This window comes from Macroventuria anomochaeta, assembly GCF_010093625.1.
Source record: "Macroventuria anomochaeta strain CBS 525.71 unplaced genomic scaffold BU25scaffold_19, whole genome shotgun sequence".
NCBI lineage: Eukaryota > Fungi > Ascomycota > Dothideomycetes > Pleosporales > Didymellaceae > Macroventuria > Macroventuria anomochaeta.
Genome location: NW_022985380.1, coordinates 88,536 through 102,563, shown reverse-complemented (window position 1 = coordinate 102,563; position 14,028 = coordinate 88,536). Strand labels below are relative to the sequence as shown.

Genomic DNA, 14,028 nt, shown 5'->3' with positions numbered 1-14,028 from the left:
GATTGGATGTCTATTCATCGTCTATACACTCAACAGAGCAGCGCTCATTGGCTCGATATGCCTACAGTTCTCGGTCCGAGATGTGGAGTGCCAACTCCTCTCTTCCCTTCCTATGTCAATCTATCATCTCTCCACCACCAGAGATAATAAGCAATCCCGTGTTACCTCCTCACATATCACTTCACTCGGCTTTCTCTTATCTCTGATCAAGTCTGTGTCTGTGATCATTTTCATCTTCCACATCAACCATCATCGTCTTCCTCTTCCCGCCATGAGCGAAGCACCTACGCTAGCTTCAGGTTGGCAGACAGTGTACGGTACACCCCATGTTTCTGGTCGTGCATCAGGCCAATTGCTAGCTTCGAATCTGGAGCTCAGCTTCTGGGGCGGCGTTGACCATGTCACTGGAGAGGTCATTGATCACTCTCACCCTCTGTACCGGCAGCGTCTGAAGAACAAGATTCTGGCAATCCCAGGGGGGCGCGGATCATGCTCAGGCAGTGCCACGATACTAGAGTTGATAGTGAACGGCAATGGACCTAGAGCTTTGATCTTTGAGCGGACCAACGAGATCCTCGCCGTTGGCGTCTTCGTCGCGGAGGAACTGTTTGGAAAAACAATACCTATGTTGATCGTAAGTCACAAGGGCTTCAGATCTATTTTGGGCTGGAATGGGAAGGAGGTCCACGTTCAAAGCCATCGAATCTCTACGTACCCATTGGAGCCAAGTGTCAACGATACATCCTTGAGTCCTCCCATCGACGCTCATCTTCATACACCTGAGCTCTCAGAAATGGACAAGGCTATGCTTCAAGGTGGCTATAAGAATGACAGCGGGTACAGCAAAGCTCAAGCGTTTGCCATGAAGATCATCATCCGAACAGCATCGATCATGAATGCCCCTTCTCTGATGTCCATCAGCCAAGCACATGTAGACGGTGCTCACTTTGGGCCAGCATCTGTTTTGTTCGGCAAACGACTACGCGACTTAGGTGGTAACTTTGCTGTCTCAACCACCGTGAACGCCATCACTATTGATCAGCAGCGCTGGAGAGATCTTAGTGTCGATATGAGTTTTGGCACGGAGAGCGAAGAACTGGCAAGAGCATTCCTCGAGATGGGTGCGAAGATGTCGTTCACCTGTGCGCCTTACCAGCTCGACTCAGCACCAAAACTGGGCGATCAAGTGGCATTTGGCGAGTCTAACGTAGTGTGCTACGCGAACAGCGTACTCGGTGCAAGGACAGCCAAGTACCCGAACATGCTCGAAGCGCTTATCGCCTTGACAGGTCGCGTTCCTAGAGCTGGGATCCACCTACCGGAGAACAGGGTGCCAGAGATCTCCATTGCCGTACCTCTGCTTTACCAGCTTCGTGGAACCCCACTTGGCGACTCTTTCTGGCCTCTGCTCGGCTACGAAATCGGCACAAAAGCAGCATCACGCATCCCCATCATTGCCGGTTTCGAGTACATGAAGCCGCCGCCTTCTCGAGACGCTCTAAAAGCCTTCTCCGCTGCCTTTGCTACCAGTGCTGGAGCGCCCATGTTCCACATGCTCGGTGTCACACCAGAAGCAGAACAACATAGGGCCCTGAAAGAGTCCAACACATTGAGCCCCGGGATAGCCATCACCTGGAAGGACCTCGAAGCTACCTGGATAACGTTCAACCAGAATTCTGACTTTCAAATCCCAGTACGTACTGTCGACCTCATATCCCTAGGAAACCCGCATTTCTCACTCCTCGAACTGAAAACCCTCTCCCATCTCGTCCACGGTCGCATCAAAAGCCCATCGACGTCAGTCATCGTCACGACGTCCCGTGCACAACACAGTCTCGCAACACAAGCGGGCTACATCGCCCAACTTGAGGCCTTCGGCGTCCAGGTGCTAACCGACACGTGTTGGTGTTTTATCCGCGATCCGGTGATCAAGAAGGACGTGAAGTGCATTATGACAAATTCGGGGAAGTATGCGCATTACGGCCCTGGACTTACGGGGCGAGAGTTCTGCTTTGGGGGTTTGGAGGAGTGTGTAGAGAGTGCGTGTTCGGGGAGATGGGAGGGAAATATGCCGGAATGGATACAGGCCGGGGTGCAAAATTCGCACTGAAAGGCGTAATGTTTTTAGAGTCACCATCATCGTCATTATCTTAAGACTCATCAGGCTAGTATTCAAGCCACAGGCTCAACCTTAATCTCCGGCCCCTCGATCTTCTTTACCTTCCTACCCTCCCACCAACTCATAATCCCCGCAAACATAGCCACTCCACACCCCAGCGCAATAAACGTACCAGTAGCCCACGTCGGCCGATCAAACCTGTTATAATGCCACATGAAGAAACACAGGACCGCCTGCAACAGCGTATTCAACACCATCATATCTACCGTAAACGCCAACTTCCACATCGCAGTCGGCGGTGCCCTCTCCCCCGTAAATGTCTGTTTCTCCACTTCCCCACCATCACCTCTCCCAGATTCATTCTCCGTAAACCATGCCGGCGGTCGGAACCACGCTTTATTCTGATTAAACAGTCTGCGCATGGCGTTCTGGTCATGAAAATGCACGATCCGAATCATCCAGTAGAAGTCGCGGAAGCGCCAGGGCGCGAGACCGAAGCCGGTGACGCAGAACAGAGCGTTGAGGATCTGGGAGCAGATTTCTAGCCAGATTTTGCGCGGGCTGTAGTCGTCATTGCAGGAGGGGTGGCACATGGCAGGTGCGGCGTTGAGGAGGAGGAAGAAGAGCATCGCGCCCCAGGCCTGGTGGTGTTAGTGGGGGTGTTGAATGTGGGAGGGGGGGGGGGAGGTGTACGACGATGTTCAGGCCATATATGGTGATCAGGAAGCCCGAAGGGGTGAGAAAGAAGATCCAGAATGCCTTTAGGCCGTTTTTGATGGTTGGACCCCAGGGCTCTTTGTGAGAAGATGCGTACTTCTCTTTCAAAGACTGCCTGCAATGGAAGCCATGGTGCTTATGTGACTGTCTTCCGGGCTCGACATCTGCCTCTTCAGGCACAACGGCCTCTTTGACAGAGCTGCTGAGGGTCTTCGTCTGTGTCTTTACCAAAGTGAGCTCTCCATCGTCATCTGGCTTTGCGATTCGAGTCGAGTGTCCATGCGCGTCGAACGCGATGTTTGATCCTCCAGATTCCGGTTCGCGCAATTCTGTCAGGTTGGGTGCTTGGGCAATTGCTGTTCCTGTGGCCTGCCACATGCCCAGCTGAGGTGTCGCATTCAAAAGTGACAACGACATCCCTCGCGCCCGCCCAACGATGCCCTTCTCTTGCTTGTCGGTCATGGTTCAGATGTGTGATGTCAGAATCAGTTTCAGCTCCTACAATTTAGGTCTATATCGTGAATACAAAATCCGCGCGGCCGAAGCTGGAAGTCCTGAAAATTTGAGATCCAACGCTCCGATGTACGTGATCTCCAATAAGCGTACCAAACACGGATGATCCGGGGTGCGATGCGCAACCATTTGCCCCAAGCGGTAAGAGTACGCGTTGTTCTCGGTCTGGCGCGCCTTCGAACGACCGTGGAACAGGAGCCAAGAACCGAAAACAACAAGAGGTGAGATGCGGCGCATCTCGCGAAGCATGTGATTGGGCGACGTCGCTGATTCAGAAGGTCCGAATGCTTACCCAAACAAACTTCAATAGACCAGAGTTTCTGTCATCGACCTTATCGTTGCGGACTTCCTTCATCTTGAGATCGAATCGATGTAGCGAGCAATTGGTGCACGTTGCGCAATGGCTCTCAACTTCAGCAGCAAGCAGCGACACGGCCAATACCATGACGAGAAAGCGCAAAGTACCGGACGAGTGAACACCTTTGGCCAGGTCGCGATAAAGTTCCACAGAAACACGACACAATTGAAGTACTGGTTCGACAAGCTCCAAAATGACGCTTCTGCGTGCCGGCCAGCGCAATGTGCAAGACCGCGAAGAGGGAGTACAGCGCTCGTCGACGAATTTATCAACGAGAAGACGGATAGTACCCCAAGACCGCGATTGAACATTGCGATACACATCTGTGGTTCTCGAGGAGATGTGCAGCCCTTCATACCTATTGCGAAGTTGCTTCAGGCACCACCACATGGCCATCGGGTGCGAATTTGCACACATCCGGCCTTCAAAGACTTCGTTGTGAGTAATCGCAGCAATAAGAACTGAGATTTTAGCGAGTGCTAATATGAGCCGCAGGAAAGCAACGGTATCGAGTTCTTCTCAATCGGCGGAGATCCTGAAGCGTTGATGGCCTACATGGTGAAGAATCCTGGGCTGCTGCCAAACATGCAGTCAGTCAAAGCTGGAGACATTGGCAAACGGCGAAAAGAGATGGCCGGGATGATCGAAGGAACCTGGAGAAGCTGTATTGAGGCCGGTAATGGTACGGGCGAGAAGATCCCAGCGCTGAACGTAGACGCGCCAGAAGATTTGTTCATCGCCGACGCCATTATCGCAAACCCTCCCTCAATGGGTCACATTCACTGCGCGGAGAAGCTCGGTATTCCTCTGCATATCATCTTCACAATGCCGTGGTCGCCAACGAGGGCCTTTCATCATCCTTTGGCAGCCATGGAGTATGGTGAGGTCGAGAAATCAGTAGCCAACTACTTCAGCTTTGGTATCATGGAGCTGTTGACATGGCAAGGCCTCGGAGATATCATCAACAAGTTTCGGACGCAGACCTTGAAGCTCGATGCAATCAGTCCGCTGTGGGGCCATCAACTGATACCACGGCTCCGCGTGCCCTATAGCTACCTCTGGTCGCAAGCTCTGATCCCACGACCACCTGACTGGGGTCCGCACATCAGTATCACCGGATTCTCGTTCTTGAAAGCTGGCTTAGATTACACTCCGCCTCAGGACCTGGCCGACTTTCTCGCCTCAGGACCGCCTCCAGTGTACATCGGTTTTGGTAGCATCGTGGTCGATGATCCGGTGGGCCTCACCAAGCTCATCTTTGAAGCTGTGAAGTTGGCGAAAGTACGAGCGATTGTGTCTAAAGGTTGGGGAGGCGTTGGCGCAGGTGAGGTGCCTGATGACGTGTACCTCATAGGCAACTGTCCGCATGACTGGCTCTTCCAGAGAGTTTCATGTGTCATCCACCATGGAGGCGCTGGTACAACCGCAGCTGGCATTGCGTTAGGAAAGCCAACTGTTGTTGTGCCCTTCTTTGGCGATCAACCGTTTTGGGGACAGGTATAACTGCACCGAGTGGAGTTGGAACTACATGCTGACTCGCTTTTAGATGATTGCAAAGGCTGGTGCTGGCCCGGTGCCTGTGCCATTTAAGCAGATGACAGCAGAGAGCCTCGCCGAAAGTATAATGTTCGCACTGAAAGACGACGTAAAAGTGGCTGTACAGAAGATGGCTGAGAGCATAGCGGAGGAAGACGGGTCAGGGGGCACAGTGCGAGACTTTGAGCAAAAGCTTGGGCTTGATGGGATGCGGTGCCATCTCTGTCCAGAACGCCTGGCGATCTGGCGAGACAAGCAGACTGGAGCACACTTGAGTGGCTTTGCGGGGTCTGTGCTTGCCCAGCAGCGGCTGTTGGATCCCAAGCATCTGCGCTTGTAAGTCACTCCCGCTATTTGATGTTGGGTGCCACGGCTGACGATGACCGGCGAAGACTGCGACACAGACATTGGTGTGAGTAGTGTTGTCAATTCATCCGCAGTATACATGTTGCTAATAGTTATAGATACACACGAAGGAGCGGAAGGACCATTTGTAGGTGCCGTGGCTGCATTCGGTGGTCTTATGGCCTCCATTGGTACAGACACGACCGATTATTCACACAGGCTCAAGAAGCGGCCACATAATGCGGATATTGAGACCTTGTCACGAGTCGTCTCGAATGGTGAACCGGAAGAAATTGACCCAGAAAAAGGCCTTACGTCAAAGCACTTCCACCACTTGGCGTACAGGATGGCCGTGAAGTCGTATGAAGAAGACCCAAGGCGAAACTTCAGTAAACCACGGAGTCATCCTGGTCTCACAGCCATCAGAAACAAAGTAGCCGCGAAGAAGGCGAAAGGCGGTCGAGGCTACCAGATCACAAGCGCTACTGCGCATTATGTTTGTGATCTTGCCGTTACAGGCGCCAAGGGTAAGCTTCTGGGGCTTGAAAGTAGACACTTGCTGACGGTGTCGACCAGCTCCAGTTGCACTCTTCTACAACATGGCGAATGGTTTTCGGAATCTGCCCTCTTATGCCATTCGCAATGATCCAGCAAGGCGAAGAGACGAGATAACAAGTTTGGGTAGTGGATGCAAACTCGCGGGAAAGGTACGCTCCTATTCAGCCTGGGATTAAGGCAGCGCTGACAAGGCTCGCAGGAATTTTTCCTGGGGTTCGGTGACGCCTTTCAAGGTATCGTAAGACATCCATATCTTGGTGCGAAACAAGAAGGCCTAGTTGGATTTGGCAAGGGCATTGGTAGAGGTGTCGGTGGGTTCTACTTCCACTCGATGGCAGGTACGTAGCATTCCTTGTTGACCAGGTGTAATTCTATTGACGCAGTCAGCGATCTTCGGCCTGCCTGGATATTTTCTGAAAGGAGTTGAAAAGGAACTTTTGCGAAGACACCTCACCACTCTACAAGCAGAGATCTTCCTGATACAATTGCGTCGATCATCACTTGACTTTCGACAAGCAACAGAAGCCGAGAAGGTGGAGGTAGTCGAGCAGTGGAAAGAACTCAAAGCCAGCATAGCAAAACATTAGCCTGGCGTAATTTTGACGGGGATCTGCTGTTGGTAGAGGATACAATAATAATGAGAGTAATCAAATAATACTTGTGTCATGTGCCGTGTCTCGAAAAGGCATGTGCTGAGCATGATCAGAGACGTCGAAATTTGTGAGTAATGAATGTGTTAGAATTTCGAGAGCTAGCTGCAAGGACGTCAGACCCCTGTCACGTTGGATCACGCTTGCCCCCACCAACCCCACGTCCGCGGTGCTTGTCGCGTCGACACCGCCCTGGTGGCAGAATCTTGAGGCTGCCTACTGTTGCTGCTGCGCAAACAATCGACATTCACTTGTACATTGACAAAGTTGGGAACAAGATGGCGGACCTACCTCCTCCAGTTCAAGGACCAACCGCAAAGGAGAAGAAGTAAATCCCTCAAAGCACCGAAGGTCATTCGTACCAAGAAAGAGCTACTGACCAATGCAGGTACGACCGACAGCTGCGTTTGTGGGGAGCTACCGGTCAGCTTGCGCTCGAGAACTCGCACATCCTCCTCATCAACAATGGGCCCGGCGTTGTTGGCATTGAGACCCTTAAGAATTTGGTTCTGCCTGGGATCGGCCAATTCACTATCCAGGACTCCGTTGTCGTCACCGAAGCGGATTTGGGCGTGAACTTCTTCTTGGAAGATCAGCATCTTGGTGGCTTTCGCGCTGAACACACCAGCAACTTGCTCAAGGAGCTGAACCCTGATGTGAAAGGCCACTTCATCACAGAGGTATGTGTGAGCGCAGGCCAGGCTTGATACATGCTCACACAGTTCCAGCCCATCGAATCATGGCTGGTCAGGCCGGATGCTCTACGGCCGTACACACTCATCATCGCGACTGCTCCAGTGCGTCCTGAGCTGCTCGCAAAGCTCTCCGATCATGCAAGCGCTGCGCTGCTCCCGCTCTTCTACGTTCACTCGGTCGGCTTCTACTCGCACTTCTCGGTGCACCTCCCGTCCGCCTTCCCCATCGTCGACACACATCCTGGTTCCGAGACCACCGCAGATCTGCGGTTATTGAAGCCATGGCCGGAGCTGCTGCAGTTTGCAGAAGAGAAGACAGCAAACCTCAAGAGCATGAGCCCTGACGATCATGGGCATGTGCCATACCTGGTGTTGCTGCTGCATTATCTGGAGGAGTGGAAGAAGACACACAACGGGGAGGTGCCGCAAAGCTACAAGGAGAAGACAGAGTTCAGAACGACAGTGTCACAAGGTGCAAGGACAAACAACCCAGAGGGTGGAGAGGAAAACTTCGATGAAGCTGTGGCCGCCGTCCTCAAGTCACTGAACCCCCCGCAAGCCAGTAGTTCGGTCAAGGAGATCTTTACTGCACCAGAATGTCTCCTCATCCGCGAAGACTCACCCACCTTCTGGGTTATCGCGAACGCCATCGGCTTGTTCTACACAAAGTACGGTGTACTTCCAGTTCCTGGCTCCGTACCGGACATGAAGGCTCGCTCCAAGGACTACATCCAGCTTCAGAACGTCTACAAGTCGAAAGCACGGAAGGATCTTGCTGAAGTACTAGAGAGCGTGCGGTTCTTAGAGAGGAATGCCAACCGGAGCACACCCATCGAAGAGAAGGATGTCGAGGCATTCTGTAAGAACGCTGCACACATCAAGCTGGTGCGTGGGCGGCCGTTCCATGTGGTGCAGGCTGGCCAAAAGGTCAAGTGGGGCGACAGGGCGAGGTCTCTCGGTACGTAATCACAGGCGTAGAATTGGCACTCATACTGACGCATTGCAGCACAAGAGCTTACCTTCCCTGACTCTCTCATTCCGCTGTACATCGTCTTCCTGGCATGGGACGAGTTTACCGCAACACACGACAAGGATGCCCTGGGTGGCACTGCACAAGCACCCGGCGAGACAGATGCCGATACAGACGCCGAGAAGCTCACCGGCATTGCTCAAACGATCATGGACGGCTTGATCAAGGAAGCTGGAACCCACGTGGAAGACCCAGAATACTCGACGATCAAGACGCAGATTGGAGAGTTTGCCCAAGAGTTGTGAGTGGACCTCTGATTTTGTAGGCAACAGACACGCAGCTGACACAACCATAGCGCTCGAGCAGGCGCTGCTGAGCTACACAACATCGCTGCGCTTACTGGTGGCATTGTGTCGCAGGAGATCATCAAGGCGATCACAGAGCAGTACGTTCCGGTCGACAACACGTGCGTCTTCGACGGCGTCAAGAGCAAGAGCGCCGTTTTCAAGGTATGAGAGCTTCGTCTCTGGCCAGAGACCCACAGCGTGTATTCGATATCTGCGATGCATCGATTTGAATGAGCATCTACAATTGTAGACTGCAGATCGCTGGGAGATGATCAACAATGCGCTCGGGGTGAGCTTTGAAGTTGGTGAGGCTACGGATGGGATCGGGCCAGTGTATAAACGGAATCAAGAGCGTAACATAGATTCTCAACGAGACCAATGACTGAATGAAAGTACGAAAAGTAGCCCCGCAATAAGTCGATGCTGAGTGAAACGTTTTAAAAAATGCTTACTCTAGTGACGAGTGCTTGTTGCTCCTTCCCCAGGGATGTCATCAAACAGCTTCCCATTTTACCAGCGTGACCTGCCATATTACTAGCATCATCGCAACTACCTTGCACATACATCAACGGCGACGATGGTCAAACAGAGTAGACTCACCTTTTCGACGTTGCCCTCGACGACCTCGACTACGAGGTGCCGTGACATCGCGTTCTTCGAAAAGCACCGACCATCGCGACGCGTCGAGCGCTAATGAGTACGGCAAGCCAGTTGAACTCATCACGCAACTAGCACAATTCACACATCCGCCATCCTCCCAAGACTCTGCAAGCTTCGCGCCCCTTCTCCACCCGGAATCAATCATGGAGACCACCTTCGACCTCCCAGATTCTACGGACTGGATAGCGACAGCCCTCCCTGCATTCGAACCGCTAGAAGCAGCCTTGCGCTGCGAGATGTGCAAGGAGTTCTACATGAACCCTGTCATTACATCATGTTCGCATACATTTTGCTCGCTATGTATAAGACGGAGTATCGCTGCAGACGGAAAATGTCCTAGCTGCAGGACAACATTGTCGAGCGACAAACTGGCGCCGAACATTGCCGTGAGGGAGGTCGTCATGCGCTTCCAAGAGGCGAGACCAAAAGCCCTCGAGCTGGCGCGTGCAGACAAAGAGCAAGAGACTGGGATAGAGGCTGGCAACAACAAGAAGAGGAAGCTGGAAGACACGGATCTGGAAGACGGCGAAGATGTGAGGCAGACGAGGTCGCGGCAGACACGGCGCACTCGGCGCAATGCGGGCTCGAGCGATGCGCCTGTGGAGATAGCAGACAGTGGGGACGATGGCGACGGAGACTTTCTGCCTGAGGGTATAGCGAAGTGTCCGATCTGTAACGAGGCTATGAAGCAGGAGCTGGTCTTCAACCATTTGGACGTCTGCACAGGGCAGAGCGCATCTCAAGGGCGCAGCACACGGTCAAAGTACGTTGATGAGTACGATTACCATTGCTGGATTTATGCTAACATGGGCCCTGCAGAACCAAGAACCCATTTCCTGGGGCCTTGCAGAGACGGCAGAAAGAACCCTCACCCCCACCAGCGCGCCAATCACAACTCAACTATGCGATGATGAAAGAAGGCGCACTGCGCAAGAAGCTACAAGAGATTGGGATACCAAGCTGGGGAAGCAAGGACCTTATGAAGCGACGGCATATCGAGTGGCTGAACATCCACAATTCGAATTGTGATGCAGACGAAAGTGTACGGAAAAGGAAAAAGCAGCTAGTGAAAGAGCTGGAAGAATGGGAAAACACACAAGGCGGAAGAGCAGACACCAAAGAGAGCAAGGTCATGAGAAAAGACTTCGACGGTAGTGGGTATGCGAAATCCCACAAAAGCGACTTCGACGACCTGATCGCCCAGGCACGAAAGCAACGCGCTGCGCCAAAGTCAGAGGATGACAAGGAGACAAATGGGAATGCAGATGGGGTCGCACAAAAAGACCCTCATCCACACCCTGAGTCGCTTCTCTCGATGCCAGATACGCCTATCAGTACCGAGCAAAAACCTCAATCGATACGACAGAACGGGGTCGAACCGCAGGGTCTCTACAACCATGGATCAGAGCTGGGAACGCGTCAGGACGGCGCAGAATTCGCAAATCATGCAGAAGCTAATTCGACATCGGAACCGGTGGAGTCGACGACTGCATCGCAGGAACCGCCTATTGGGCTACAAAACCCCCTCGGGAGCCCTTCGCGGAAACTACCCATGTTTTCTATGCCTGAAGAGCCAGTCAAAGAGTTAGATATGTTCGCAACGTAGCTACAGTGGGTCGTCAGATTAAATCCAGGGTCTCACACATCCTATATTGCCTTCTGGCTTAATCGTCTGTAGTTCCTTTCACACCATCTCATATTCTTCCCTGTCCTCCCCACATACTTACCTCCTGACATCCCTAGCTTCAATATAACACACGCCCGGCATACTAGCAGGCATGTTGTTCGCCAGCGCACCCCGCAAGGACTCTGTGCAGAGCTCTAAGGAAGGTCTCAAAGCCACTCGAGCGGAGTTCAGTCCTTTGAATACCTCCCCGCTTGCCAACTCCTCGAGCGCAGACGTCGTAACGAACGATGATCGCACGAAGTCGCCCGATATCACACGGGTCCTGTCGCCCATGCGCCCGCGTCGAACGCCTGTTCTCATCAACGCACCGGATGTAAGATGGCGTCTGGCGCCGCACTTGCGACACATTCCATCTCTCGACTCGGTGCTGAGCACGTCGACAACTTCGGCGTCAGAAACGTCGACCGTGCGCCCCATCCCCATCGAACCACACAACGTCGCACTGCCGTTGTCCAGCGCGTCGTCGTTGGTCACGGTTATGCCTGAGGAGACGGACCCTCTCGACATCCCTCTCCCGCCTTCACCTCCACCGCCTCAAATCGATATCAGATTCAACGAAGCTATCGAACGACCAAAGTTTGGGAATGGACGCTATTTTCACCAGCCCCATCTTCTATCCCCGGTCACTGAGGCTTCCTCAGCACCCTCGATCCGCTCTTCAATAACCGACCTGGATATTCAAGACGTTGCGACTGCCGAGCGCCATCTTCTCAGCAATGTTGGCCGGCAAAACGTCCAAGTCGTCGGCGCAAGCCAAATCAGTCTCGCGAGCCAGCAGTCAAGACAAAGCCAATTTGCAGAGCGCTTCAGCGTCGATGGCGTCGAGCATTATGCTGAGAGTCCGAGAAGTGGAGGGCAGAATGGCACGCCGGCCATGCGCGGTGCGAATGGGCTTGGAGATAAGGACGTCGGTGCGGGCGAGGAGGAAGTCGCAGCAAAGGAGAGGCACAAAGCAAAGACTATCCGTGGAAAGATTAGGAAACTCAAAAGGAGCGTCAAGGGCTTGGGGAATAGGGTTGCGGAATGTGTTGCTAGGAGATTTGTGACGAGAGTTCTGGCGCGTGGAGGCTGGGCGTAAACGGGTTCAGATGTTAGCCTGGAGGCAGTCGGTGTGTTTTCCTGGGCTTGGGTTATTGAGCGCATGGGATGGACTGGGTTTGGTTTGGGTTTGGGTTTGGGTTTATGGCGTTAGGGGTTTGAGAGTTAAGAAACGAACAGGATACAAGGAGTAGGATACCCATAGATTGAGTGTAGCTCTCTATAATGATCATAACCAAGTGCTTCCCGGTTACTCGTGCGCCCTGTGCTGGTGCATCTGAACAGATTAGTGCGACTGACTATACTCTTTCTCCGTACCGAGCATCAATCGCACACCAACACCCTCGCGATTAGCACAGCAGCTCAGTGAACGGCGTCATGGATGAACGTATATGTCCCAATGGCCGGAGTTTAATCAAGAAAGTAGAGAACCAGCATAGGCTATTGTTTCTCCATCAAGAGGCATCCCGAGTTCTGGTGGTTGGAGTTGTTCAGGTCATACCCGATCAGGCATCCTTTCTTTTTTTGCCTACTTGTCGGTCTGGCAATCTACATTGTCACGGAAGGGCCAAGGCATTCACGCGTCCCATGCAGAAGAAGGACTCAATTGACATGACATGCACCCATGCGATGAAGCAGAGCTTGTAGCTTACATCAGAGGACTCACAGAGCGACATATCATGCCTACAAGGCAAATGATCAAGAATTTCACGGCTCCAATACTTGGTTATGAGCCTGGTTACACGCTTTCTCAACCGCAACAAAGTGTTACAATCCTACGTCCCACGATAGGACGACGGGGCAATAAGTAACCACCAACCAAACATGGAGACCTGGGGGAAGGCGCAGCACGACAAGGCCGTCCGGCCGGCGCCTAATGGGTTCGCTCTCTCCCGAGCAGACCCACGTGACAAGCTCGTCAACGAGCATGGCGCGATGCTCATCAACGAGGCGCAATCCATCCGGATAGGCCGGGACCGAATCCGCTCGTCAACAAGCAGGATCTGGTGGACAGTATATAAGCAAGTAGGAACACAACCCTTATGGTTCGTGTTCAACCTAGTCATTCAAGTTTGTCTTTGGATCTCAACCGACCTTCAAGCTAGACAGTCTACTCTGTACTACTTATTGTCATCCCTGCTTTCGAGACAGACAGATCACATCTGTACTCCTCATTGCAACTAACCCCTATCGAAAGCCTGTTACCGTATTCATCCCCGAGAACCAATAGTAGTGCTTACGAGCTTTGCTTAAAGTACGACTTCAACACAACCACTTGTTGTGGCCGGACCTCAACTCTGCCTGCACATTTTGTATAAGAGAATATTGTTGCATAGGTCTATAGAACACTCCACCAAAAGAACCCGTGATAATAGCTTTTGTATGTGGCTCTACATCCTCATGTTTGTAAACTGCCTGAGGTGGTTGGTACGGCGCATTGACCGAACAGGCGCGTTGAGTGCACGGACACGGTAGGCCTATGAAGGGAAGGTCCAGCCGTACACAAACCTTGGAAGTGACTTTGGAAACTTTCAGCTGTGATCGCCATCATTCTACCTACCGTACCCCGCATCCTCATGTAAGAACTGGAAGCAGTGCTGTACAACGGGTGTACCGATGAAAGCTGCGACAAGTCAATGGTCTGATGGAATGTGACGGTTTGGCTCTGAGATGGTTCGCCAATTCGAAAGCATCGTACCGTGTCCGTGCGCGTAATGCGCGGATTCGCGTAATGCGCCAAACCACCAAAATAGGTCCACCAAAAATGAGGCTGTAGAGCCACACACAATGGTTATTATCATGAGATTTTCTGGTGGAGTAGTCTATAGACCTAT

The 14,028-nt window shown here is 52.5% G+C and overlaps 6 protein-coding genes across 6 annotated transcripts; 5 read left to right on the top strand and 1 right to left on the bottom strand.

Annotated features, from left to right (window-relative positions):
* Positions 1-6: 6 nt before the first annotated feature.
* Positions 7-2,110, top strand: BU25DRAFT_469794 (uncharacterized protein; the record flags this gene model as incomplete). Its single annotated transcript, XM_033710778.1, has 3 exons — positions 7-19; positions 300-1,330; positions 1,370-2,110. The coding sequence occupies 3 exons, from the start codon at positions 7-9 to the stop codon at positions 2,108-2,110; spliced, it is 1,785 nt and encodes a 594-aa protein (XP_033560972.1).
* A 21-nt stretch (positions 2,111-2,131) lies between these two features.
* Positions 2,132-3,503, bottom strand: BU25DRAFT_491721 (uncharacterized protein). Its single transcript, XM_033711587.1, has 2 exons — positions 2,813-3,503; positions 2,132-2,760 (listed from the first exon to the last, which is right to left on the bottom strand). Exons 1-2 carry the CDS (start codon positions 3,296-3,298, stop codon positions 2,173-2,175), a joined length of 1,074 nt encoding a protein of 357 aa, XP_033560971.1. The 5' UTR covers positions 3,299-3,503; the 3' UTR covers positions 2,132-2,172.
* Positions 3,504-3,694: 191 nt separating this feature from the next.
* On the top strand, positions 3,695-6,788 carry BU25DRAFT_411309 (glycosyltransferase family 1 protein). The gene is made up of 8 exons (XM_033706522.1): positions 3,695-4,145; positions 4,203-5,204; positions 5,254-5,579; positions 5,636-5,655; positions 5,708-6,115; positions 6,165-6,295; positions 6,346-6,484; positions 6,534-6,788. Exons 1-8 carry the CDS (start codon positions 3,750-3,752, stop codon positions 6,731-6,733), a joined length of 2,622 nt encoding a protein of 873 aa, XP_033560970.1. The 5' UTR covers positions 3,695-3,749; the 3' UTR covers positions 6,734-6,788.
* Positions 6,789-7,042: 254 nt separating this feature from the next.
* On the top strand, positions 7,043-9,182 carry BU25DRAFT_440403 (NEDD8-activating enzyme E1 regulatory subunit). The gene is made up of 5 exons (XM_033709171.1): positions 7,043-7,124; positions 7,185-7,476; positions 7,525-8,449; positions 8,498-8,762; positions 8,817-9,182. The coding sequence occupies exons 1-5, from the start codon at positions 7,075-7,077 to the stop codon at positions 8,974-8,976; spliced, it is 1,692 nt and encodes a 563-aa protein (XP_033560969.1). The 5' UTR covers positions 7,043-7,074; the 3' UTR covers positions 8,977-9,182.
* Positions 9,183-9,611: 429 nt separating this feature from the next.
* Positions 9,612-11,074, top strand: BU25DRAFT_394019 (DNA repair protein rad18; the record flags this gene model as incomplete). The annotated part of the gene is made up of 2 exons (XM_033704723.1): positions 9,612-10,231; positions 10,288-11,074. 2 exons carry the CDS (start codon positions 9,612-9,614, stop codon positions 11,072-11,074), a joined length of 1,407 nt encoding a protein of 468 aa, XP_033560968.1.
* Positions 11,075-11,176: 102 nt separating this feature from the next.
* On the top strand, positions 11,177-12,252 carry BU25DRAFT_469787 (uncharacterized protein). Its single transcript, XM_033710777.1, has one exon. It carries the CDS (start codon positions 11,247-11,249, stop codon positions 12,231-12,233), a length of 987 nt encoding a protein of 328 aa, XP_033560967.1. The 5' UTR covers positions 11,177-11,246; the 3' UTR covers positions 12,234-12,252.
* Positions 12,253-14,028: the final 1,776 nt, after the last annotated feature.

What these genes read in the sequence shown, in the direction of transcription:
- BU25DRAFT_491721 (XM_033711587.1), bottom strand. Translation starts at nt 3,298, where the DNA reads ATGACCGACAAGCAAGAGAAGGGCATCGTTGGGCGGGCGCGAGGGATG. An exon ending in TATATGGCCTGAACATCGTC is followed by an intron (nt 2,761 to 2,812) that starts GTACACCTCCCC and finishes TAACACCACCAG; the next exon opens with GCCTGGGGCGCGATGCTCTT.
- BU25DRAFT_411309 (XM_033706522.1), top strand. Translation starts at nt 3,750, where the DNA reads ATGGCTCTCAACTTCAGCAGCAAGCAGCGACACGGCCAATACCATGAC. An exon ending in ATCAACCGTTTTGGGGACAG is followed by an intron (nt 5,205 to 5,253) that starts GTATAACTGCAC and finishes ACTCGCTTTTAG; the next exon opens with ATGATTGCAAAGGCTGGTGC. An exon ending in GATCCCAAGCATCTGCGCTT is followed by an intron (nt 5,580 to 5,635) that starts GTAAGTCACTCC and finishes TGACCGGCGAAG; the next exon opens with ACTGCGACACAGACATTGGT.
- BU25DRAFT_440403 (XM_033709171.1), top strand. Translation starts at nt 7,075, where the DNA reads ATGGCGGACCTACCTCCTCCAGTTCAAGGACCAACCGCAAAGGAGAAG. An exon ending in CGACAGGGCGAGGTCTCTCG is followed by an intron (nt 8,450 to 8,497) that starts GTACGTAATCAC and finishes GACGCATTGCAG; the next exon opens with CACAAGAGCTTACCTTCCCT. An exon ending in GGAGAGTTTGCCCAAGAGTT is followed by an intron (nt 8,763 to 8,816) that starts GTGAGTGGACCT and finishes ACACAACCATAG; the next exon opens with CGCTCGAGCAGGCGCTGCTG.
- BU25DRAFT_469787 (XM_033710777.1), top strand. Translation starts at nt 11,247, where the DNA reads ATGTTGTTCGCCAGCGCACCCCGCAAGGACTCTGTGCAGAGCTCTAAG.